At 48.7% G+C, this 25,747-nt stretch overlaps 2 protein-coding genes across 2 annotated transcripts; one reads left to right on the top strand and one right to left on the bottom strand.

Annotated features, from left to right (window-relative positions):
- Nucleotides 1–721: 721 nt before the first annotated feature.
- Nucleotides 722–13,765, top strand: HIP1R (huntingtin interacting protein 1 related). The gene is made up of 32 exons (XM_031555902.1): nt 722–973; nt 2,449–2,764; nt 2,890–3,032; nt 3,466–3,522; nt 3,804–3,884; nt 3,971–4,047; nt 4,191–4,252; nt 5,257–5,397; nt 5,543–5,600; nt 5,688–5,763; nt 5,894–6,031; nt 6,127–6,185; nt 6,250–6,322; nt 6,573–6,756; nt 6,864–6,952; nt 7,188–7,304; nt 7,415–7,516; nt 7,690–7,884; nt 7,968–8,115; nt 8,595–8,681; nt 8,917–9,024; nt 9,414–9,550; nt 9,934–10,044; nt 10,175–10,233; nt 10,504–10,534; nt 10,671–10,733; nt 11,296–11,396; nt 11,644–11,749; nt 12,177–12,300; nt 12,399–12,460; nt 12,608–12,811; nt 12,894–13,765. The coding sequence occupies exons 1-32, from the start codon at nt 722–724 to the stop codon at nt 12,939–12,941; spliced, it is 3,609 nt and encodes a 1,202-aa protein (XP_031411762.1). The 3' UTR covers nt 12,942–13,765.
- Nucleotides 13,766–16,515: 2,750 nt separating this feature from the next.
- VPS37B (VPS37B subunit of ESCRT-I) lies at nt 16,516–22,777 on the bottom strand. Its single transcript, XM_010720104.3, has 3 exons — nt 22,552–22,777; nt 21,836–21,918; nt 16,516–20,704 (listed from the first exon to the last, which is right to left on the bottom strand). Exons 1-3 carry the CDS (start codon nt 22,760–22,762, stop codon nt 20,213–20,215), a joined length of 786 nt encoding a protein of 261 aa, XP_010718406.2. The 5' UTR covers nt 22,763–22,777; the 3' UTR covers nt 16,516–20,212.
- Between the last annotated feature and the right edge of the window lie 2,970 nt (nt 22,778–25,747).

The raw sequence follows: 25,747 nt of genomic DNA, 5'->3' as shown, positions 1-25,747 counted from the left end.
ACTCGGCCCGGTTGCCCCGTGGCACCGCCGATCCCTTCCCGTCCCGTCGGCTGCTGCGGTCCCGCAAAGCCCCGTCAGAGGGCCAGTGACCGTTCGGGGCAGTGTGCGGCCGCGGTGCCGGGTGGGAAGTGGCAGCGTTGGGTTTGGGGAGCAGCACGAATAAACCTGCAATTCCGGTTCCTTCGGGACGCGTCTCCTCCAGCCGTCCCGCCGGGCAGCGCCGGGAAGTTGCTGCGCTGCGGAGGGCGCTGCCCCGGGTGGGAGCGTCCCGTGTCCCCTCCGTTCTTCCTTCCGTCCCTTCTGGCTTTGCCCCGCTCCGCCCGAAGAGCGAGAGTCGCGTTATAGAGCCACGGTGTCCTAAAAGAGCTTCGTCCTATGCAGAATCTTCCCAGCGTTGCTGTGTGGTATCATTTCACCCTGCTGTGAGCTGGTGCTCGCAGGTAGCGTGAGGTTTGACCTGAGCCATTTTATATCTGCGATGTGATTTGCTTAGAATGCTTTTTGGGGTCACACTGCGTCGGTGTCAGCATCTGCCTTGGAGGTGAGACCCTGCTGTCCTCTCCGGGTGCTCGCTCTGCAGTGTCATTGGAGGCAAAACTTTTGGTTTTGGTGCCCAACTTTTGCTTTTCTTGACTATATCTGCCAGAAGGGTTAGGGTTGTGTCTGCTGGAAGGTTAAGACCCAACGCACTGGGCATCCCCCAGGAATACAGCACGTGCGAATGCTGAGCGGTACTGTTGTGGTACAGATGTGGAGTCTTCAGAACAGGAGAGACCCGGACTTGCTGGAGAGCATCTGGAGCAAGGCCCCAAAAACGATCTCAGGGATGGAGCACCTCCTGGGGATGCTGGGGCCGGGGGGAACCATGGGCGGAGAGGATCATGCTATAATTAAAGTGGCTTGGAAAGAAGGGGTGGATGTAACCTGCACTCCTTCCTTTGGATGCTTTGATCCCAGTTTAGTCACCGGCTCGGTACGCCGGAGCTGTGAGTAAGGTGCTCAGGGCTGCACCCATGGTGGTTTTGTAACCCGCAGGTTTCAGGGTCTGACCCGCAGCCATCAGCACTGGGGTGGTGCTGGGGAAACTGCAGCTGCATGAAGGTTTCAGCTTGGCTCTTGGTGCTCGCCACTGGGATGTTCCCATCTCTGACCCATTTCTGGGGGGGGATCCTCTTGACTCAGGGCTTGGAGCCAGCCCCAGGATGCTGGCATTGGTTTGTTGCCATCCGGCTCAGTGGGACTCATGTTGGATGTGACATTTCCCATCATGGATGTAAAGTGGCTCAGATCAAACCTCAGCACTGAATCACCCCTTAGGAAGGCACCATCTGGAGCTCCCAGGCTATGTTTTGGCTGGGCGGTTCATGGGCAATAAGCTCAACGAAATCCCAATGGGGATCGCAGGTTTTGGGGCAGGTTCAAGCCTGTGATGCCGAGCAGTGAGGATATGGAGTGGGATTTGCTTTGTCCCGGCACTATGGGGCTCCCACTGGTGATTTGGGATGAGCTCTCTGTCACTCCTGTGCCCAGCAGATGGCTCAGCCCTACTGCCCCTCGTGCCGGTGCCTTTTTCCAGGCACTTGAGTCTCATTAACCTTCGAGTTAAGAGGATTGCGCCAAGTCGCCGGCTTAACTCTGCTGCTGCTATACTGACCCACATGGCAGGTTAACGCCAGGGCTTCCCCGAGTGCAGGAGAAGCAAAATCACCGCCTGCAGCCACACGGCCTCCCTGAGGATGCACAGCCAGTGGGGCACCAACACCTCTATTGTCACTCCTTGTGCTGCTCACCCCAAAACAGTGCTGGGGATGAGGATCCTCATGTGGGACCAGCTCTATATGGCAAGTTCCTGCTCCTGGCTGACAGTGTCACAGTGCTGCATTGCCTCCTGCCCTGGTGCCGTGCATGCTGCTCGGAGCTTGGGCTCTATGAGGTTTTACAGCCTGTGTGCAGGGAGGGACTGTGTTTTTCTTCCGGCACGAGCGGCGGCAGCCTGGCTGCTTCCTGCCCTTCTGGCCCGCTGGTTTTTGCTGCACAAAGGGCTCACAGCTCTAGGCACAGCCCCAGTTCTTGTGCAAAGGTGAAGTAGTGAAGTCCTCGTGGTCTCAGCAGCTCAAATTTAGAGCTGGAGGAAGCGACTGGGCCCTATTTTTGGCATAAAACCTTCATTTTAGGGTGTGATTCAATGCACTGGTATACAGGTAATCCTCTTGATATAGCTGCTACTCCTCTGTGAACTGCGCTGCTCTGGTTTGTGGCATCACAGCCGCTGCTCCCTCCATGCTTGGGGGCCGTTTTCCCTTTCCCTGCTTGCTGTTCTCACGCAGGGACGCCTTCAAAGCTGTGGAAAAACACCCAGTTCAAAGGCTCCTTGTGATTGCACAAACAGCCCAGGAATGTGGCATCGCACTGTGTGTTGCTGCTGGCAGGGCGCGTTGCTGAGCTCAGGCTGCAGAGTGCCCCTTGTTCCATGGGACAGTGGAGGACATCTGTGGCTCCGAGGGCAGCCTGTCCCCGGCTGCTTTGTTCTGCATCAAAAAGCCCGAACTGCAGTCCCGAACATTTGACATATGGAAAATTCAGAATATTTTCCAAAAGCCCCCGAGTGCTCGGGTTGCTCCCAGCTGGCAGAGCTGGGATTGGGGGGAGGTGGGTCCCAAGGGTTGTGGCACTGCTGACACCGCTCTCCTCCTTCCGCAGGCCATCAGCATCAGCAAAGCCATCAACACACAGGAGGCGCCAGTGAAGGAGAAGCATGCACGCAGTATCCTTTCCCTCTGCCATCTGGGTGGTGCGGGAGCTTCATCCTCACCTAAAGGGGAGATCTTGGGGCTGCGGGGCTGGGGAAAGATGGGTTTCTCCATGGGGTTGGCCTTGACTGATGGAAAGGGATCATTCTGGGGACGCACCACGAGAAGGGCGCCTTCACCTTCTGGTCCTACGCCATCGGGCTGCCCCTGCCCAGCAGCTCCATCCTCAGCTGGAAGTTCTGCCATGTCCTGCACAAAGTCCTGCGTGATGGCCACCCCAACGTGAGTGTCCCCTCCCAGAGGCTGTGTCCCTTCTGTAAGCTTGTAGATGACACCAAGTTGGTAGGAAGTGTCAATGTACCTGAGGGTAGGAAGGCCCTACAGAGGGATCTGCAAGGAGTGGATCGATGGGCTGAGGCCAATAGGATGAGCTTCAACAAAACCAGGGAGGTGATGGGGTCACTGTTCCTGGAGGTGTTTAAGAACCATGGAGATGTGGGACACGGGCAGTGGGCATGGTGGGATGGGCCCATGGTTGGACTTGGTCATCTTAGAAATCTTTTCCAGTCTTCGTGATGGGTTCATAAATCAGCCTGTTATCTCACAACTTCAGAACCTCCCCCTGCACAGCCCCATGCTGGGGGCTGACCTGTCCCTTTGAGCTTTGCCGTAGCGGTGCGAGGTGCTGAGTCTCCATTGCCTTTTGTGCCCCCAGGTCCTGCAGGACTGCCAGCGGTACCGCAGCAACATCCGTGAGGTGGGAGACCTGTGGGTAAGCAGACGGGAGGAGCAGAGGTTGGTGCCATGCTGGAGGTGGGACTTCCTGGGTGAAGGGCTTTGGGTTGGGGGCTGAGCCCTAAGCATCATATGCATGGGGGAAGCTTGCAACCACCTGAAATAACCCACAAGAAGGGGCAGTGGGAGAGGGGAGAGCTGTGGGGCTGGTACAGGTTGACCAACACCCATGGGATGGATGCATCCACTGCTTGCCACCGCACCGGGCATTTTTGGCATCGCTCTGGGTTCAACTTATTTCCCCCGTGTCTCCTGCAGGGCCACTTGCATGACCGCTATGGGCAGCTGGTGAGCATCTACACACGGCTGCTCCTCACCAAGATCTCCTTCCATGCCAAGGTGAGACCCCATGCTGCATCTGCACCACTGAGAGCTGTTGCAGGAGCAATTAGCAGCAGCCACTGTTCTGTTTTCCTTTGGCACAGCACCCCGAGTTCCCCGCAGGCCTCGAGGTCTCAGATGAGGTCCTAGAAAAGACAGCAGGCACGGACGTGAATAACATGTGAGTGTCCTCGTGGGATGGGGAAAAAGATCTTGATGTGGGGAAAAGCATCCAGGAGCAGCGGAGTCTCACGGGGCACCTGCAAGCAGTGATCTGTAGCACTGATGTGTGTGCAGCGCAGTGATGGTGTTGGTTTTTGGCAGCTTCCAGCTGACAGTGGAGCTCTTCGACTACCTGGACTGCGAGCTGAAGCTGTCAGAATCAGGTGAGGAGCGGCAGCAGCTCCTTCCCAGCTGCCCCAGGGCTCTTGAGCAATAGTTTCACTCTTTGGTCAGGAAGAGAGTTTGTCTGCATCCTTCCTCCTCCTCCTCCTCCTCGGTTAAGGCATGGAGATTTTTGCTCTGTAGAAGTGGTTTTAGGAAAATATTTAAGAAATGTGGCTATTTTTAGCGCACCTGAGCCATGAGGGCGTGTGATGCTGGTATGAAATGCCTTTTCATTCCTTTTCAGTGCATTACCCAAATCTTTTCCACCCACTGGAGGAGAGGATGGGGGCTGTGCTACTGTATAAATATTCATTGCCCCGTGTTGAAAATCTCTGGCAGCAGCCCCTGCCCATGTTTGCTTCTCTTGCCTCATTCTCCAGGAATTTTTCAATGGCTTAAAAATGTGCCATTCCTTCCTCTCCACCGTCAGTCAGGAGCACAGAGCTGCCCCAGGGAACAGGGTGTAGGGGAGGGGCTGTGTCCCAGCTCTGTTAGCCACCCGTGTCTCCTCCTGACCCAGTTGTACAGGGAACTGATATTCAGAAGTACTTGAAAGCTGAGCAGGGAAGGAGTCAGCCGATGCGCTGGCTGGATGTCTGCCTGGGGAAGGGATCTGTTTCTGTGCTGGGCAGGTGAGGCTGGGGTGATTCTTTCCCAGCTCTTTGCAGGATTAAACGGACCAGACCAAAACCTGTTGCTTTTCTTGCTTGCATCGTGTGCTGGCAGCTACAGCTGGCAGCCGTGCTGCCCACGCATCATTCCAGGTTACACTCCTTCTGTTTGGGGTTGGGGTGTGCATGGCAGAGCTGAGCACCCTTGCTTGCAATGCTACCGATTCCCTTTAGGTGTTTCTCTTGCACAGAGTGGGGTTGTTCCCAGCTCAGCACAATGGATGGCGTTTGGCAAAGCCATGTCTGTCCTGGTTAATGATCAAGCCGGTTTGACTGCGGCCGGACGGCTCTGCAAACACGTCTCCTGGCACTCACTGCTCTCTCCTCTCCAGTTTTCCGGCAGCTCAACACCTCCATGGCAGTGTCACAGATGTCAGCGGTGCAGTGCCGCCTGGCACCCCTCATCCAGGTCATCCAGGACTGCAGCCACCTCTACCACTACGCCGTCAAGCTCATGTTCAAGCTGCACTCCTGTGAGTCCCCAGTCACTGCAATTCATGGGGATGCCCTGCTCCCAGCCTGGTCCTGGCTTGAGGCTGGAGGGACGTGGGTGCATGGGGATAAATTTGGGGCTGAGTTTGCAGCCCGGATCCATCCTCGCTGTCCCCATTGCCACAGGTCTACCGGCTGACACACTGCAGGGCCACCGGGACCGCTTCCACGAGCAGTTCCGCAGGTACCCAGGGCTGATGCAGGGCAGGGAGATCCTCTCCATCTCCTCTGCCTCCTCTTTGAGCCATTTTTCTTTCCTCCCCCTCTCCAGCCTCAAAAACTTCTTTAAGAAGGCCTCTGACATGCTGTATTTCAAGCGGCTCATCCAGATCCCCCGGCTGCCCGAGGTGTGTGATGCTTTGAGAGCCCGTGGCTTTGAGATGCGTGCGGGTCTGCTCACAGCCAGGAGATCTGGTGGTGCTGCAGAGGGGCTCCAAAACCCATAGGGATGTCACTGTGATGCTCCTGTCCCCACAGAGCCCCCCAAACTTCTTGCGGGCTTCGGCGCTGGCGGAGCACGTGAAGCCGGTGGTTGTCATCCCTGAGGAGGCCCCTGAAGACGAGGAGCCAGAGAACCTCATTGAGATCAGCACAGTCTCCACCACAGAGCCACAGGTGGGGGGGGATACAGGGATGGGATGGGGACATGGTGGGGAGGAGACCTGCGGTGGGAGCGAAGAACTCATCCTGGCACCTTCCATCCTCCCCAGGTCACCTCAGATATCTTTGAGCAAACCTTTGGGCCGCCCAACGGCATTCGGGATGACAGGTGAGGCGGGGATGGTGGAGGGGAAAGGGATGGGCACGGCATGGTGCCAGCCTGCTGTCTGCAGGGACGCACAGATTGAGAGCCTGAAGAAGGAGGTGGACACACTCCGTGCTGAGATGGAGAAAATCAAACTGGAGGTAAGGCCGGGTACTGTGCTGTAGAGCTGTATGGTGGAAATCCTAATGGGACACAACGGGATTGGGGCATGCAGCCCTGGTGTACCATTTTGGACCCTCTCCCATTGCCAACATCCAGCTTTTGAGGAAGGCTGTGGACACGAGAGACCCATCCCTTTGGGATCCAGCTGCCAAGGGGAGGCCTTTGGGGTGTCTCACAGCTGCTGTGCCCAAATCACAACCTGGGGGGGATTTTGGGGGTTGCCCACAGGCACAGCGCTACATCACACAGCTCAAGGCGCAGGTTAACAGCCTGGAGGGAGAAGTGGAGGAGCAGCGCAAGCAGAAGCAGAAGGCACTGGTGGACAACGAGCAGCTCCGGGATGAGCTGGAGAGGCTGCAGCAGGCAAAGCAGGACAGCGAGCGGTCCCTGCGGCTCTGCGCTGAGGCAGAAAGTACGTGCTTGGTGCACTGGCCACACAAAGGTCTGGTGGCCATGTGAAAGCCCAATGGCCACAGGAACCCCCAGTGTTGGGCACTGATGTGTTCTCATCCTGTCCAGAGAAAGCCAGTGCCACCGAGATGCGCTACACGAAGCTGAAGGAGAAGCACAGTGAGCTCATCAATACTCATGCTGAGCTCCTGAGGAAGGTAAGACTTCACAGGGCGCAGGCGATCCCTTTGTCCCCCTGTCACCATGCTCGCATTGATCCATCCTCCTGCACCCAGAGCCCCTCAGCATCCCTCACATCAATGTCTGTCAGTATTTTGGGTGCATCTCCCACTGCACTCCAGCTGGAATTTGGGCAAGAGGAGGGAGGGTGGGGTGCCATTGTACTGGGGCTCACCTCTCTGCCATCATGCTGAGCCCCACATCCCTGCGCAGAACGCCGACACCGCCAAGCAGCTGACGGTGACGCAGCAGAGCCAGGAGGAGGTGGCACGTGTCAAGGAGCAGCTGGCGTTTCAGGTTGAGCAGGTCAAGCGGGAAGCGGAGCTGAAGGTGAGCCCACGGGCGGTGGGTGGTGGCAACCCCAACTGTGAGACCCCGAGCTCCCTGCAAACCACGTCTGGGCTCGTTCTTGCTGAGCCTGGGGTGGTGATGGGTTGCAGCTGGAGGACCAGAGCGTGCAGATGGAGCAGCTGCGGCAGGAGCTGGAGGCACGGCGGGATGAGCTGGATCAAGCCCAGCGCTCACTTGGCCACGCCAAGCAGGTACTTGCTACAGCTGGGGGCACAAACCTGCTGAGCCCAGTGCTGAGCTGCTGGGGTCCCTGCAGGCAGGTGCAGCCCATTGGTGTCAGCAGCTGAGTGTGTTCTCGGCTCGCTCTGTGTAACGGTAGGGTTGGTGGTTGGTGGGTGATGGGGGTTTCTGGCCCTGCTGGCAGGCAGGCACGGAGCTCAGCGCCCAGCTGGAGACCCTGCAGGCGGAGAAGGAGCAGCTGAGGCGGTCGGTGAGTGAGAAGGAGTGTGAGCTGCTCTCAGTGCACAGCCTTGTCCAGGAGAAAGAGCTGCAGCTGAGCCAGGAGGCTGACAAGGCCTCCAAGGAGATCTGCGAGCTGCAGGGCAGGCTGCTGGAGAAGGTACAGGGCTGTGTCCCCTTGTGTTTAGGGGGGATGCTGAGCACTCCAGCAGTGTGCCCACGCCTCCTTTTCCTGTCCCGCAGTGCAATCAGGAGCAGAGCCTGCAGCAGAAGCTGCTGGATGAGCAGTTCAGTATCCTGCAGGAGACGGTACGGGAAGCCGAAGGCATCTTCCGTGATGCAATGGCCAAGCTGGACGACCCACTGCACGTCCGCTGCACCAGCTCCCCAGGTATGCCCTGCAGCCCCTCTGCCCCAAGACTGATAATGTTGCATCTCCATTCCTGCACACATCTCCCACCAGTGGTAAACTCTGGACTCAGCATTGTTCTGCTGTAACAGTACAAATTTTGGTGTTGCTCCGTGGCTGGGGCCTTGAGGACTTGAAATGCTGCCATTCGGTGGCATTTCATGGAGATAGCCCCTGTGCTTATTTGGGTGCTTGTCAACCTGACCCTGCTAATGTTGGGCTATAAGGAACAAACTCTTCCTAATGAGGGTGGGGAAGCTCTGACACTGTCTTCCTGGAGAAGCTGTGGATGCCCCATCCCTGGAGGTGTTCAGACATCGGCTTGGATGGGGTTTAAAGCACCCTTGATCAAGTGGAAGATTTCACTACCCATTGCAGGACAGTTGAAACTAGATGGTCTTTAAAAGGTTCCTTCCAACCCAAACCATTCTAAGATCCTAATGAAGAGAAATTTGTTGCAGATTACTTGCTCAGCCGGGCAGAGGCAGCGCTGGAGTCCACAGACGCCTTGGAGAGCGGGCACGCGCAGTACGTGGCCTCCATGGCAGGTACCTGGGGCTTGGAACTCACAGCATTGCTGGAACCTTGCTGTCATTTTCATGTATCCAGCAGCCCCCAGAGCTTTTGGGGCTGTGCAGGACATAGGCTGGAGTTGGTGTGTCCCCATGAGCTCATTCATGGAGCCACCTGCAAGCTGGGGAGGGATCACTACCAAGCTGTTGGGTGCCTTTGTGGGGTGGCAGTGCCATGGGCTGTCTGTGCCTGACTGCATCCCCCTGACAGATGCTGCAGCACTGGTGGGTGCCCTGGCCCTCTTTGCTCACCTGACGGCCGACACCATCGTGAACGGCAGTGCCACATCCCACCTGGCTCCCACCGACCACGCTGACCGTGAGTGAGCACAGCAGGGACTGGAGGGGGTTGTTCTCAGTTTTGGGGCTGGATATGGGCCAGACCTTCCATAGAGTTCTCGGGCTCTGTTCCTTGTGGTACCACTTCCTGGGTTAAGAGTGTTCCTTTGCTTCTTGGGCACCATTTGGTACCCAAGATATTTGTGGATGTCCCATCTCTGGGGACATTCAAGGCCAGGTTGGATGGAGTCTGGGCAGCATGATCTGGTCGGCGACAACCAGCCCATGGCAAGGATTAGAGCTTGATGATCTTTAAGGTCACCTCCAACTTGCACCATTTTATGGTACGATAGCTGGGAGGAGGGTGACAGGGCTGGGATGTGGGACAGCAGAGACATGGGACCCATTGCTCACCTATTCTTTCTTCAGGGCTGACAGAGACGTGCCGGGACTGCGGGCAGCGTAGCCTGGACTACCTGGGCAAGCTGAAGGACAAGCAGACGTTGGGATGTGCTGAGCTGGGGGATGTGCGGCAGGCGCTGCGGGGCGTCCTGGGGCTGGCCCAGGTAGGGGATGGCGTGCTGTGCTCTTTGGGGCTGGTGGGGTGGGTGGCTCCTTAGGGGTTTCCTAATCAAAGCAGGTGGTTTAATGCAGGAGGGTCTTTCCAATAACATGCTGCGAATTCAGATGCTGTCAGCTATCCCATTAGGTGTGTCAGAGCTATTCCTGTTGTTGACTTTTGGTTTGGGACATTTTCTCCTTCTGAGGTCCCTGTGCTGTGTTTGCTGCCAAGTAGTGACACGTGTGCCTCTGCCCTTGCTGTCTTGCAACTGTATTTGTGTAGAGGGGAAAAACAAACCAAATGCCTTTTTGGGGAGTTTATTCATTATGAATACTTTCTTCTCTCCTCTGCTGAAAAACTCCTGGCTGCTGCTGCCTCCTCTGGCAGGAGCTGAGGCCGAAAAGTTTGGACATCAAGCAGGAGGAGCTGGGGGACATGGTTGAGAAGGAGATGGCTTCCACCTCTGCAGCAATAGAAGACGCTGTCAGACGAATAGAGGTGAGGACAAAGCCATAGAATGGGCTCTTAGGGCAGCAAACCTTTAATTTTCCCCCAGTTCCTACTTCCCTCCTGCAGCCCTGCTCACTGCAGCATGGTATCCCACCTCCCGTTTCCCATGTCCCAACAGGACATGATGAGCCGGGCCAGGAACGAAAGCTCTGGCATCAAACTTGAAGTGAATGAGCGGTGAGTGCTGGGGGTTCCCATTTGGGTGGCAAGGTGCTGCTCCAAAGCCCCACGTGCGCTCTGGAGCTGCATCTTCATGATGCTTAGCATTTCCTTTGGAGGGTGGGCCTTTGTATTGTGCATCTAAGCCAAAAATTTTGGTGGCTTCTTCATGAATTGCTTAAAAGTAACCTTCAGGCAGGCTGGGTTCTGGAGGACCCAGCTAAGTCCAAAGAGGGCTCTCTTGAGTGCTCAATGGAATGCTCAATGCTTTTTCTTGTTTCCCTACAGGATTCTGAACTCCTGCACAGATTTAATGAAGGTCAGTGCTGCAAGAGCTGAGCTTCTTCTCAGGGGATCGGAAACCATGCAAAAATGTCATTTAAAACCACTGGCAAAATCAGTCCTTCTGTATAAAACCCCCATCCACCACCTAAACTTGTTCTTCCTCATTCCAGGCTATTAGGCTTCTTGTAATGACATCAACAAACTTACAGAAGGAGATTGTGGAGAGTGGTCGGGTGAGTCCTCCCTTGCATTCATCCCTGTGCACTGATGTGAAATACAGAATTTTCCGCAATTTGTGGAAGGAAAAAAAAAAAAAGAAAAGCTGAATTTTGCACTTTCCCATGTTGATGACATATTTGCAGTCCTGCTAGCTGGAGTGGGGCTGCTGAGCCCGGCGCACTTTGCAGACCTTGTTATTGCCTTTGTCCATTGAAAGATGATGGTCACACACAGCCTAAATTTGGAGCCCCAAACTTGTAATGTTTGGGTTTAAGCAATCTAGTAAGAGTATTCTGAAGGGCACAGAAGTGCTGCCAGTCCCTGGACTTATGGGTTTATATATGGTGTTCTGTAGTGTTAGATGTGGGATTTTTAATGGATTTTTTAATATGATGTATGGATTTTTATATGGCTCCATCAAATCATAGAGTTGTTTGAGTTGGAAAGGGCCCATAAAGGTCATCTAGTCCAACTCCCCTGCAATGAACAGGGACATCTACAGCTCGATTATGGATTTATTATATGCATATATATGGAAAGAAGTTAACATGGGCTATAATACTGTCTTAACAACAGGGGGCAGCAACAACTCAGGAGTTTTATGCCAAGAACTCCCGCTGGACCGAAGGGTTGATCTCTGCCTCCAAGGCCGTGGGCTGGGGAGCTACACAGCTTGTGTAGGTACCACAGCACTGCATGCAGACAGTGCTGGGCTGGGGATGGTTGGGGTCAGGGCACAACATCCTTGAGCTGTGCGTGTGGGGAAAGTGTGGGGTTTGTTTGGAAATCGATGTCTGAATGCCATCAGTTGATGATGAATCAATGCTGATTCAGTCAATCAGTGCTGATTTCTCATGGCATGGTGGGATGCACATAACCCACACTTATCTTGCATCTGTAATGTGATCTCCCTTCCAACTGCAGGGAGTCCGCAGACAGAGTTGTCTTGCAGACAGGCAAATATGAAGAGCTGATTGTCTGCTCCCATGAAATCGCTGCCAGCACGGCCCAGCTGGTGGCTGCCTCCAAGGTGAGCATCCTGCTGGTTCAGCCCTTCTGTTCCCATGGTTGATGGCTGATGAGTGATGAGCTCTGGTCCTTACCACCTTCCTGTTTGCGGGATGTGTAGGGGTTTCAGCAAGCAGAGAGATGCAGGGTTGGAGGGAGGAGGGCCAAGGCTGCTTTTGATCCAGATGATGTTAAAAGGAAAAGTTTTGAAAAAAAAAATTCTGCCTGCACCCATGCTGCTTGTTCATACATCCTTAGCTCACATAAGAGCAGAGGTGGTGTCCCCAGGCTGAAGGAGGTTGCCTTGTCCCCGATGGACTCAGCAAATCCATCCCTCCTTGTTACATCCACCTGGTGTGATGTGTCCCTGCTCTCAGGGGTTTGGCCACTTTGGTGGCATCAGCCAGTCTCATGTTGGGGACCTGCAGCCCTCAGAGTTCTTGTTGCAGGTGAAAGCAGAGAAGAGCAGCAGGAACTTGGGCAAGCTGCAGGAGTGCTCCCGCAACGTCAATGAGATGGCAGCCAATGTGGTGGCCTCCACCAGGTCGGGGCAGGAGCAGATTGAGGATAAAGGTGAGGTTTGGTAGAGCAGGAAGAAGGGGTGGGCAGGAAAAAACAAAACCCTTTGTTTCCTTTATGGCTTGGCAAACACTCCCTGCTTTTCTCCACAGACACCATGGACTTTTCGGGCATGTCCCTCATCAAGCTGAAGAAGGAAGAAATGGAGACACAGGTAAAGAAAGCCTCATAGAATCATTAAGGGTGGAAGAGCTGTAAGATCACCGAGCCCAACTGCAGCCCACCCACCATCTCCCTCAGTGCCTCGTGTCCCTGAGGCAGACCAGGGACGTGGGGACCCAGATGGGCTCTTATGGTGCAGGTGAAGGTGCTGGAGCTGGAGAAGTGCCTGGAAGGCGAGCGGGTGCGCCTGGGTGAGCTGAGGAAGCAGCACTACGCCTTGGCTGGGCCCTACGATGCGGCGGAGGACGGGGAGGCCCGGCCAGCACCAGCTCCCAGAAGAGGCATCCTCAAAAAGCCGGCCCTCGCCCAGAAACCCGGCCATGTCCCAGGGCCGGGCGGGGAGGTAGGGGCTGCAGGGTGGGAGCACAGAGCTGGGGACGCGGCTGTGCCACAAGAGCCATGAGCTGTGTCCCCTCTCATTGCAGCCCGAGCGAGATGCCAGCCTGCACCGGGCCCACGTTGTCAACTTCTAGCTGGATGGAGGGGACCAGGCCTGCGCCATCAGAGCTCTTACATCTGTGTTTTAAACAGATCGCCTTGCCTCTGGCGTGCCTTCATGCGTGGGGGTCTCCTCCTCACCCAGCCTGAGAAACTGGAAGTATTTTTTTTTCTTTCTTTTTTTCCAACCAAAAACTTGATTTTTATTTTTTTTTTCCTATCAGTTCCTCTCCATGAAGCAGCCGGGCTCCCAGGCCCCATGAGCTGCCAGCCCTGCATCTCGTTTGGTTTAATTTAATTTAGGATTTATTTGGGTTGATTTATTTTATTTTATTTTTTAACTTTATCAGCACTAGACCCCTTCAGTAAATGTAGCTCTACTGTACTGCTCGGACCCTTTTGAAGAATGTGAGGTGTTTTTGAAGTAGGAAACTGTTGGGCTTTTCTTGCACCTGTGTTTTTTTTTAACTTCCCCTTCAGGAATATTTTGACCTCGTTTTGGTGTGGGATCAGCTCTCAGCAAAGAGGGGAATGTCTCTTTTTACTGGGCTTTCAGAAGGGAGAAAGCAGTTCCTGGCACACACTGGCAATAAGGATACAAGCATCTTTTTATTTCCTTTTCTATTTTTTATTACTACAGCAACACCAGAGGAGCAGTTGCATTATGTTTTATATTTAAGATAATTAGCAGAATTAAATCTAAATGTGGCCTGCAGGAGCCCAGGTCCATTATATGTGGTGAATTCTGCAGCAATAAGGAAACCAATGTGAGGAGACGTGGTGGCACAGGAAACACAGCTGGCTTATCTTCTCTTTGAACTGCTACTGGACGTAGATTATTAAAGCAGCAATATTTAAACTGTGTGCAGTGCTCTGTCAGCAGCAGGGTTGGCACTAACAGCATGGGGGTTCAATAGGAAGGACAACAGGGAAGAGTGGGATGCTGGTGGGAGCCAAGGGTGAATGGAACTGTAGCATCACGGGGATATGAAAAGACCTCTAAGAGCACCAGCCCCCACCCGCCCCCATTGATCCCATCCCTCAGTGCCACATCCCTATGGCTCCTGAGCACCCCCAGGGCTGTTGGGCCCACCACCTGGTCATCCCCACACCTAGAAATACTAACAAGTACACATCTGTATACAGAAGGATGCCTGAGAGAGGTGAGCACAGTGACCAAGGTGGTGGGAGGATCCTTCAATAATAATAAGAATAATATACAGAATCAACATTTCTATCCTGTTCTTTGCAACACCAAAGTCTTACAGTCATGATTCAGGCAGGTCCAAGTTAAAACAAACAAAAACCCCTACCACTCAGTTCACGTGATTAACAAAAGGCTGTAAAGTTGCGAGTTAGAATTACTAGGTGCTCTATCTAAAGAAAGAAGCATTTCCAAGGCATTTTATTATTTATTTTAGGCCCTATCAGTCTCCTGGTGAGCCAAGCCTTCCCAGTTCTGCACCACAAACTGCATTATGGGGTTATGAGCAGCCATTGGGTGCCACGCACACAGCAGCTCAGCACTGCTTGGTTTCGTTTCTGAAACCTCTGCCCACAAGGAAATGCTTCCTGCAGCAGTTTCTTCTCTATTTATAAGTGGTGATAAAGGTGTATTTGCTGAGAGGCTGATGTCATCCTGACCTCATGGTGGTACATTTCATCATGGAAATATTCATTAGCCAAGAATGCGAAGTTGTTAAAATTTCAGGACCATCAGTCTAGCCATAGCTCCACTTAGAGGTTAAAGAACTTCAAAGTATGGTAAAAGGTGACTTTAAAACAGTGCTGAGGGTGAGTGGGATTTTGATCAGTGCTGCTGGTTCGTTCTTATTTACTGAAAGCAATACTTAGGCTGCACTTAAAGTAACCCATGCAAGCACATACAGCCTCAGAAAATAATAGTAAAACCAAGCCCCACAGGTCACTTAAAGCATCACCTATGTTCTAAAGTAATTTCCTATCAAATTAAGCTTGCTGTTAGTGTTAAGAATTCCTCAATTCCAACACTTTTAGTAAAGTATTTGGTATTCGTAGCAGCCATTAAGAAAAACAACAAACCACACTGTGAACTGTATGCAAATGTGTGTTCTGAGACTCCACAAGACATCCTGCTATACAGGATTGAATTTGTTAATGACTTTCAAATGCCATTATTGTACCTGTGGAACAAGGGAGATACTTAGAACTGTGTACCTGCAACAAAGACAGTGGAAAATCACCAAAAGAAAGATGTGAAATATTACATTTCTTCCCTTCTGCCAAGATTGGTTCTGTACAACATTTTGTTGTACAGGTTTTGCCTGAAGCGGTTTTCCAGCAACCTCATCCCAGAGCCCTCCTCCCTCCCCACGCACCGCTGGGGCTGCAGCCAACCCCTCATAACCACAAATTGCTTTGGACACGAGCACACAGAGCAACTTAAGTTCAGTGCCACTGAGAATGAAGTTTAAAAAACACCCAGCTCTGATCACTGGCAAGAAAAAGGGGCACTGAAATTAAGGACACCAACAGGAAGCACTGCTCTAGGAAGTCAGGTGAAGGGCGGCTTTGTGAAAACATGTAAACAGACAGAAAGGGGCAAGCCTGCAAAAGCCCTGTGTCAGGGTTGATTAATAGGCAGCGAGGGATTACAAGTGCTACAGAAGGGTGTGGGTGGGCTTGCACAGCATCCAAATCCACCTTTCAAAGAGGAGGACACAAGATGTGAAGTACTGCCCATGTACCCAACACCACACAGCTTGCACATCTGTGCCATTCTGTTTAGTTACCTGTGACACAGCTGGGTCCCTCCAGGATCACGGCACGCTGTGTGTCTTCTCCTCTGGGGAAGGAACGATCCCATCTGAAGCCCGGCCTCAGCACAGGCACTTCCTGAAGCTCGGGGTGCACCTCCCAGCCCCACATCACAGGGGCTGCTGTGAATTCTTCGAAGAGCTGTGAAGGAGCTGCGGCTTTTACATAACAGCACCTCCTCCCCTCGCCCACCCGACTGAGTCAGCACGGTTTGCTCTATCTGTCGTTTCCTATTTCGGTGTTAGCAGAAGGTTAGCAAGTCTCAGCAGCCACCACAAATGGAACACATCAAGAAAAACATTTTTAAAGGGATTTTCTTCCACCTATTAACATCAGTTATTCTGCAGAAGGGCTTCTATTTTACACCGCTATTCAAGTGACAGATATTACATCATGTTCTTTCTGCCATCTGACTCATATTCCTAAATAACTCTGGTTGACTCATTTCTCCTAACTTGACTTGGCTGAATTCTTTTTCCTCCATTAACAAAAGAAAAGCAGGCTTCCCCCTTTTCCCAGAGCAAGAATTTAGATGCTTCCATTCTAGGTAATGGCAGGAGAAAAAAAAAGATTCCAACTTTGCTTTGACTGAGATGCACAGAATCTGAGTATACCTGTCCATCATCAGTGACACACCAAGTGGACTCACTGTAACCAACTGATGAGAACACGAGCACTGGATTTGTTATGAAGTTATTTTCCTGCTAATTTAAGTTCCGCGTTCACCTACTACTGTTATCTTGCTAAAACACACATCATTAGTATTAAAAAACATGGGTCTGCATGATTAAATGAAGCCACAATGGAGCGTGACACCAAGAGAGATACGATGTTTTATTTAAAATCAGACCACAGTAGATTACAGAAAGACTTATTATGCAAACAAATCCACTGTACATTTCACAACTCGCCAGGCATATAAAATTGCCCCCATATTCGACTGTCCAGGATTACACAGAGGAACTGCTCAGGTGCAGGACAACTCTGCCTCCTCTGAACTCAACGTTTGCCAAGTATCTCCAAATTGTCTATGTGAGCACTACTTCATTCCAGTTTGAGAGGGCAAAGAAGTCCAAAAGAGGCGGAGGCTGAGGTTGTGGACATGGGGGCACTCAGCCACCCATGAGCGACTGTGCCCAGGGCCCAGCCTCCTGGAACCACACAGCTCTTATCCTAAACAGTCCCTCCAGGGTCAGTGGCACAAAAATGACCGACGTGGATCAGCTCAGTCAGACCCAACGTCCAAGGGACAGCGCAGAAGTGCAGAGAACTCATCCTGGAGTTTGAGCCCTTCAATGCTGATCATTTTCAAAAAAACCCCAAAACACACACCCCCCTCCCAAAAAAACAACCAAAAACCCAACAAACAAACCAACAACCCTATCTGCATATAATTGAATTAGTCATAACTTAGAAAATCTGCATACAAAAAGACTGGCAAAAGTAATGCCATCCAAACAGAGCATTTTCAATGCTACCAACACTCTAAAGCCGTGTTACACATCATGTTTAAAAGATTTTTCTCCACTCCAATTGCTTTGGGGAAGTATATGCTATTTGCAGCAGACATTAAGAATCCTCGAGACAACATAATATATATTTTGGCAAGCATACTGAGCCAGCCCCCCCCCCCACTCTCTGCTTGCCTATGGCATTATAATCTATCTTATCAACAGTGCAAATTAGTACAGTCCTAAACATCCTAGCCATAGCAGATTTGATTAGCTCTAACAGAAGGAGAAGCTGTCAAAGGGCAACAGTTTAAACCACTGACACACTTCTTGCCCGACTCATTCACATTAGTGTTTCTGAAAGGGTTTAAACAGCTTTCCACAATCATTTTTCTCCTATACCCTTAAACATCACCAGCAGTCAAGTATATATGTACAGTTTGTGCGCATCCACACGCAATTAATGGCAAAACATTTTCTGTGAGCAGCTGGATTTCAGTTATGGGATTGCTATAACTGAAACATCACATTAGTTATATCACCTATGTTCAAACTAACCCATCAGTGAAGGCAACTATAAGCTTACAAATAGCAGATACAGTTTTTTCCTAAAGTACAAGGGTGAGAGTTTTGTAGAAGAAAGTGCTCTTGAAGAGCCCTTAAATCAGTTAAGCAATGGCTATTCAAATGATAAAATATCCTAGTATTACAATCACAGGTAGTGATCCTAAGGCACATCAGCCACATGCATACGCAACAGTGCATTGTTTTGCCCTCCGACAGAAAAACTGCATTAACTTCGTCTGTATTTAGTTAGCACAAGAGTTTGTTTTTAGATAAAGTATCCCTGAAAGGTCTCGTTATCACAAAAGTTACCAAAAGACAGAAAATTTAACACGTAGTAAAAATATTTTTGAACTACTAACACCAATAAAGTTAGGTACACAAAATGCAGTGCAAAATCAGAGTACACTTACCTATCACCTCTGTGACTTCTGAGGATCTGCAACTCTCAGAAAAAAAGTTGGCACTGGATAAGTGTAAAATATACCTGGCTGATTTTATTAAATGCTAGCAAAACTGATAGGAGAGTGTTGTAGAGTTGGTGTAGCAGGCTCCATGTATGGATTTCTGTACTCAGTCACCACCCCAGGAGCTCCCAGCCACCTTTCTTCTTCCTAGGACACAAATCCTTTCTACAGCAGATTTATGTTTAGCACTCAGACACAACAGTTGCCATCCAAATACCAGCACTAACAGCACAGCAAAATTGTTTTGAAACGTGTCATAATTAACCATGCTTACACAAAGCTTCAATGATAAAATAATACCAAGAAAAGAAGATATTACACTATTTAAAAAAACACGTCTTGTACCATCACTAGATTACAGAGAAAACACACTTTGCAAACAAATCCAATGCACGTTGCTTCACAAACTCCCCCATCTACAGAAACTTTCCAGATCTACACTGGGGAATGGGTTTAGATGCCAGTAACAGTGACCAGCCTTCTGCCCTTTGTCATCAGAAGGCAAAGCAAGCCAAACAACTGTATTTTCGGAACAGACAGCTTCCTGTTATGAGATTAATTTCAGATTAGTACTTGCTTGCAACCACCACACTCCAGGGGAAATAATTAAGGGACAATCTAGGGCCTCACATAAAGAAAAACAAGATCAGATGTTCTATTTTGACTGAAGCTGTTTGTAGTACAGTCTTCCAAACTATGCAGCGTATTCCAGGACAATGATAAGAAAGTGTTTTAACTAACAGAGAAGATATATGACAAATTCTGGATGATGCCTTTCTTAAACTGCCAATGAAGTAGTCGAAAGTTTTTTTTGCAGAAGTGACAGTTAATTTGTGGTCATATTCTGCATGAGCAGCAAGTGTTGAGATTTGCCTCCCCTACTGCAGGATTCAATTACCAGCACGCACCTGCACCTTAGGCTTCAAGAGTCATACCGAGAATGAAACGTCCTGCCAAAGGAAGCCGCCCCCTCTGGTGGCATAAAAAGCCAAGAACAGATTATATAAGAGGCAAATAGCAACCACAGAACTCAAAAACCTTCTGTTTTGACTTCTCACAGAGAAATATTAACTGCAAATTCCAAATAGATAAGCGTGCCAAGAACTGCACAATGAAATTGTGGGGAATTACATGATATGAAAATCCAATACTTAATTAAGAAAATACCCTGCCTAGATTCCTGGAATCACATGATATCAAAAGCTAAGCACCAGTTTAAATTAAAAGAACAAAACAATCACTTCTGTATGCAGGGTATGGAAGAGGAAAAAAAACAACTGTAAGAAAGTCTTAGTAGGTAAAGAAATAAAAATACCTGTTAAAGTCTCTCTGAACTCTGAACTGGTTGTACAATTTAGTTAAATTTTAAGAGACCAGGACTCTCAGGATATCAGCTATTTAGGAACGGGAAGAGCGTGGACTTTTATTGTGAAAAGTCTAAGGTAACAACTGAAATGTAGAAACAAAACTCTTGTAACTTTCAATATTTAAAAAGAACTTTATCCGACAACATTTCACCTCAGTGAGCTGGCTGTGCACCTGGCCAGAACTGCCACAGTCTGGGTGCACTGCAAAAGCTGCTATTGAGGTCCATTAAAACTCTTCACCCAGGATTCAGATATGGCTGTTACCATACAAACACTGGCACTGACAGAGAATTCTTTAGGGAGACAAATAGCTCCTGGTTTGCCACATGCATACCCAGTTGCAATGGGAACACACCAGAACAGAACAGGACACTGATCTGCCATCACTAAAGAATTCAGAAAGATTTATAACCTCAGGAAATCCACTGTGCACTCTTGCACATCTAGCCCTTACCACCTTCCTAGAAAATCCTCGTTGTCACTGATATTTGAAAACAATAATATCTACTAGACACAATTTCAGACCTCTGTGCCAGAGCTCAAATTTTATACTCCATTGTGCAAAAAAAATAGAGGCTTTCCACTGCCTACATTAAGTCTCTGACAGGGGGAGAAAAAGGAACAATAAGCACCAATACGTAAGTCAGGCGCACCAAAATATTCACTGAAGGATGAAACCAGGATGTGGTGGAAAGCGAGGCGGTCTTTGGGGAAGAGCTGGAGGATACTGTGGTACAAACTGAGATGGGCAGCCTGGCTGTGGCACCTGACTCGCGGCCTGAGCTCCAGCTCGAGGTGGGAGAGGAGGATACGGAGCACCTGGATAAGAAACAGCTGGTCCTGAACTGGCAGCCGCAGTAAACGGAGTAGGAAAGCGTCCTGCTGGGATGGAAGGTGGAGGGGGAGGTATTCGTCGGGGTGCAGCTGAAGGAGGAGGGTTTGCATCCGAAGTGTAGGAATCTTGAGGTGCTGGTGTTGTGTCGGCTGCCCGCGGCTGAGGCTGCGCCGGCGGAAGTCTCTGTCCCTTCAGCACCATCTCTTGGAGCTTCTCAATTTTCACCCGCCGCAGGTGAGCCAGCTTTCGCTTGCTCTGGTACTCATCAATGAAGGAATCCAGTGGGATTTCACCATCAAGAAATCTTTCCGCCATATTCTGTCAAATATGGAATAACCTCTTAGAAAACAGCACATTCCAAGACAATCTAAAGAGCTTGCAGCCTAAAAATAACCTTCTGCCTCTGATTTTCCATTTGCACGCGCACAACGATGAGCATGCTAAGAATTGTGAGCAGAATTTTGAAGCAGTTATTACTCAGATGCACTGGGAGCTAAATACCAGTTTTACTGAAATTTATGCAGAAGTAACAGCAGTACGAACATCTGAATTTAGCTCTGATCATTCCCTTGATCATCAGAGACAGGACTGAATCGAGTGCAACAGCTTTCCGGGTTGCCAGCAAAGCTGAATCACAGTTTAGAACTGCCTGCAATGCCAACAGAAGCATGGAGAACTCAGCACAGGGAGGCAGATTATTGCTAAGGCAGGTTTAAGACTCATGCTTACTTGCAGCAAAGCAAACCTCTGGGTAAATGATGCTCTAATAATGAAAAGACGTGACCACACATATAATCATGAAATTCAACTTGTCCTGGGAACATCTTTTTGTAATCACAACTCAGGGCCAAAAAGATCTTTTCCCCTGATGCTATGTAGTTATAGAGAATGTCCTACAGGCAGATCTGCAAACAAAACTAATCACTTCCACTGCTCTAAAAATAAACCACCCATCAAGCACTCAAATCCCAGCAAGCAGTGACCACTGGCATCTAGACAGATACGCTGAAATCACAATGGAATATTCCACCAGAACTGCTGCAAAGTCAGCCCTCTCATCCTACAAACCATTACAGGCACAGTCTTTCATTAGGTTACTAATTGACATTTGTAATGGATCAATACATACACCAGGCAGACACCATTAAAAAGATTTCCACATTCATTCGTTATTAGTTTGAAGGCAATGCCAAGGAACTAAGAGGGTTTAGCTTTCATTGCTGAAAAACAGCATCTTCTTAAACTTCAAAGAGCTCAAGAGCAAAAAATTACTCAGAGAAATCTCACTGAAATCAAATGACTGTTAATGACATTCAAAGCAAAGACCAGATCATATTTTCAAAAACATCCCTTTAGATTATTACGTGTTCAATGGCGTGCTTCAGCTGCGTACACCCAAAGTCTTCACTAATGGTTAGAAAGACCTGAAATGTACTGTCCTTTCCTTACCTCTGTGTCTTCCTCAATCTTAGCCCCCTCGGTCTGAAGGAGCGCTAGCAGTGTCTCCAGTGAGGCATTACTGGATTGTCTGTCTGCAATGGCATGAAAAGAAGAATAAATGACAGCTGCTTGTATGTGACTTCTAAATGAAGCTATAAAGTGTCAGCAAGCACAGAAATTGTCTGTGGTGTGTATGTACAAACAGTATACTCTACTGTTTTAGTTGGGGTGATCTACAGTGAGAAAATACATGTAAGTAGTTTAAGAATATAGGCACAGTGCTACAAAGCTGCGATTTAATTCTAATTTTATAGAATTCTAATTTCACAATAACGAAAGAAATCACTTTCAGAAGTGCAGTATCAGATGCACAATACTTCATAATTCCGTATGGAATGAGAACATTAAACACAAGAATGTTTGCTTTATGACTAATCACAGAGAATTCAAATTGTGTTTTGCTTTTAAACAAGGTGGACAAATTCAGTTGTTTAGACAACAACAGCTAGGTAACCACAGCAGGAACAGAAAGAATCCACAGCGTGTTTCTGGGTGTAACAGATACTTAGCAATGATCCAGCTCCGAGCTTTGTGAGAATGACATTTCATTTGTTACCCTAACTTATAAAGCTAAAAATGAGAGCATGCAAAAATAACAAAGCACACAACAGCTTTTAGATTCACTTATAGAACAGCCAATCATCATAATCAACAGAAAATGTTACCTAATTTTGTTTTCTTTATCTGGTATGCTTCAAAAAGGACTTGCAGCTCTTGATATTTTTGAGTCAAAGTTGCTTTCAAAGACTCCAACTTTGGCTGGTACAGAAGATTGCCTTCTGCCAGGCTGCGGTTGCTGGCGAGTGTCATGTCCTTGCTGTGCTGAACATTTTGGGCCTGCAAGAAGAAAGGTGCATGAAATGACAGTGCAAACATTAAGTAGCATTAATGGTTATGTAGACAACTGCAGAATTTCAAAATATGAACGGCAGAAATAAGCAATTTGTGAAGTCAGCATTACTGTATTGAACCTGAAATGATGCTTTTGGACTTCTTGTAGTTTGCTCATACCTACGCATGCTCACAATTTCATCAAGGCAGCCTTCATGAGCTTTGGGAAAGTCAGGTTTGGAGAAGTCTGCCCTGGATGTCTCATTAGATTCATTAAAAGATTCAGACAGAAAAAAAAACCAACAAAAACAGGGAATAAAAAGCAAGGGATCCAATTTCAGTCTGACTCAACAAGTGGGACAACTTTCCCATGGCACAACAGACAGATTCTGTTAATCCACCCTCAAGATCAATGACATGTTTGGTGCACTTTTTGTGACCTCCTACATCAATACGCCCCTTGTACAGCATAGAACTGGAAAACACAGTGCCTTCCTCCTTTCACAGCCACGGGCTGATACAGGAGTGCCACACCTTTGAGAAAGAGGAAACCCGAACAAGCTATTGACAGCCCCTGAAAGTGAGAGGATCAGAACTCAGGTATTCTTGGCACTCTGGGCACTGGTAGGTGCAGCAGGTGAAAATACTACCCAAGTGTACAACCCTATCTTCAAAAGCACTTCCTTTAGGAACATTTATATGCCACTTTAATCTGCTAACTTCAAATTTGGCTTAGATACACCTTTGGCCCCAGATACTGCTCTTGAAATACGAAAGTTACACTTTCTTTTCCCCTGTTCTTGCAAAACAACTTTAAAAAAATCATAAAGGATAAAGGATAATACTGAGTCCTAAAGACTGCATCAATCAAAACACAATTCTGTTCCCAAGTTGCACAAATGGGAGAAACTGGCTTTGTAACACTGTTTTGTCTTCTCAGGATTCTCGCATCAAGCCTCAACAGCTTCCAATTCTGTGCTTGTCTCTAACTTGAACACTTTCCAAGAATAAAAGGAGAACTCTCTCTTCTCACTTTCAAATCCAATGCAAAATAATATGAATTAAACCGCTTGCTTTCGTGTGTTTGTTCCCACATGATCCAACTCTGCTAGACTCGCTTTTCAAAAGCTGAAGTCCCTGTTTTTACAATATTTTTCTAACTATTATGAATGGAACCAAAAAGCACACTATTTCACAGCTTAATGACTGACACCCAGCTTCTTACCAAACAACATCCCTACACCACGGGTTTTGTTACTGAGCTGCCTTCTGAACTGCCAAAGACTGCACTAAAAGATTAACGCCTTCTGACTCCGCTCCTCTTTCAGCTCTTTAATGAGCAAACAACTTCCTTCAAGCAACTCAGATTTGATCTGGTGATTGCATTTTCTCAGCTGGTAAGGTTGATGTTCTCATTTCAAAGCGGCTGTGCAGTCAGCCTGGGAGGACCAGTTTTATGGGTGGACTTTGATCTTTCTCTGGGATGACGATGACATTAGGTACATTTTTGCTGGAGGAAAAAAGGGTGGAATGAAAGATACACAAATCTATAAACGTTTCAAGTACAACTCCCAGGGAAAGGAAATTGCTCAAATCATTTGTTGTAAAAAAGAGAAGAAAGGCAGAGTAACAGAAGAAGCTTCCTGAAGTGAGATGAAGCTCAAGTAACTCTCATGCACCCTGACTGACGTCCTCGGTCAGCCTGTGAATGGCGAAACAAACACCCAGCTTTCTACAAGGACTTTCTGAAGGACTTCTACAGCATGATGAATCTGTAAAGACGAATAAATATCCTCATAACAGGATATATCTTGTAAATACATGGAACAACCAGTACTACGACAGCACTTGTAAAGACATATTTACCTGGCTTAATGGCAAACAAGCAAAGGTGAGCCAGCTAGGTGTAACAGTGAGCAATTCCCTCTGCTATCCCTTACCTACTGACATCGAACCCTCGTGGTCTATTGCATGTTTAGGTGGAAGCCTAATATAGGTTAGTTTAAAATAGAAGAAAAGTTGACATATTCTTAGTTTTCTTGAAATTACACAAGACTTAGTGACTCAAAGCTTTCCACAAGCTGCTAAGAAGGGCACACTTTTCTGCAGAAGTTGATCAAAAACAGGATTCACACGTCATGATCAGGTGTCCTCACTTCAGCATTGGACTCTGTGTCACATTTCTTTTCTAAAAAAAATGGACCTTTGAACAGATGAGACACTTGTATAGAATCTTGCTTAAAACTGTGAGAAGAAGCAAGCCTTCAATCACAAGGCAAACCAAACAACTTATTTCCAAAGCAAAGGTGAAGACTCACTCATTTGTATGGGACGTTTGAATGCTTCACCTCATGGCAAGAAGTTTGAAGTTTGTGGAGGGATGAAATTCTGTTCCTAACAAGTAGAACAAACCAATGCAACCTGAATACAATCATATTTTTTTAAAAACAGAATCATATCTGGCATGGATGAGAATTCAGTTTAAAGATCTTTCCTGCAAATGTTCCGCCACACTTAGGAGTAAATTCAAGGAATCTGAAAAGCAAATACTTAACCTAAAAAGCCCTAAAGAAAAACTTTCAAAGAGCGGACAGACTCAAAAACCAACAAACACACAGTTACAAAATAACATGAGCATCAAAGGAGCAGTGCAGCATGATCAGCCCATTAAGATCATCAGTGAGGCACAACGAAAGTCCTCTGCATCGCCTCACAGCTTTCACGAGCCCAGGGCAACAGCTGCAACCAGAGAGGCAAGGAATAAATCCAACCTGAGTTATTTTGCTGTCAGACCTGTTGTGTGACAAAAAATGTGATACAGAAGGGAATTGCTGCACTGCATCGAATGTTCACCTGCCCAACGGAAGCAGCAAGCAAACAGCACACAACCAGCGGAATTGCTAACGAGACTTTGAGGTCTTGAGCACTTCAGCAAGCAGGAAACCTTGATCTTCAACAGATGAAAAATACCAGTCAGAATCACAAGACATAACGAGACAGGATGATGGCACTACTCTTTTTTTTTTTTTT

This window comes from Meleagris gallopavo, chromosome 17, assembly GCF_000146605.3.
Source record: "Meleagris gallopavo isolate NT-WF06-2002-E0010 breed Aviagen turkey brand Nicholas breeding stock chromosome 17, Turkey_5.1, whole genome shotgun sequence".
NCBI lineage: Eukaryota > Metazoa > Chordata > Aves > Galliformes > Phasianidae > Meleagris > Meleagris gallopavo.
The sequence above is the reverse complement of the archived record's forward strand: the minus strand, read 5'-3'. Positions and strand labels throughout refer to the sequence as shown.

Coding starts and splice junctions, on each gene's coding strand:
- HIP1R (XM_031555902.1), top strand. CDS start 722: ATGCTGAGCGGTACTGTTGTGGTACAGATGTGGAGTCTTCAGAACAGG. Junction 2,765..2,889: donor GAAGGAGAAGCATGCACGCA/GTATCCTTTCCC, acceptor ACTGATGGAAAG/GGATCATTCTGGGGACGCAC. Junction 10,234..10,503: donor AAACTTGAAGTGAATGAGCG/GTGAGTGCTGGG, acceptor GTTTCCCTACAG/GATTCTGAACTCCTGCACAG.
- VPS37B (XM_010720104.3), bottom strand. CDS start 22,762: ATGTTTGCACTGTCATTTCATGCACCTTTCTTCTTGCAGGCCCAAAAT. Junction 21,919..22,551: donor GATAAAGAAAACAAAATTAG/GTAACATTTTCT, acceptor ATGCCATTGCAG/ACAGACAATCCAGTAATGCC. Junction 20,705..21,835: donor AGATTGAGGAAGACACAGAG/GTAAGGAAAGGA, acceptor CATATTTGACAG/AATATGGCGGAAAGATTTCT.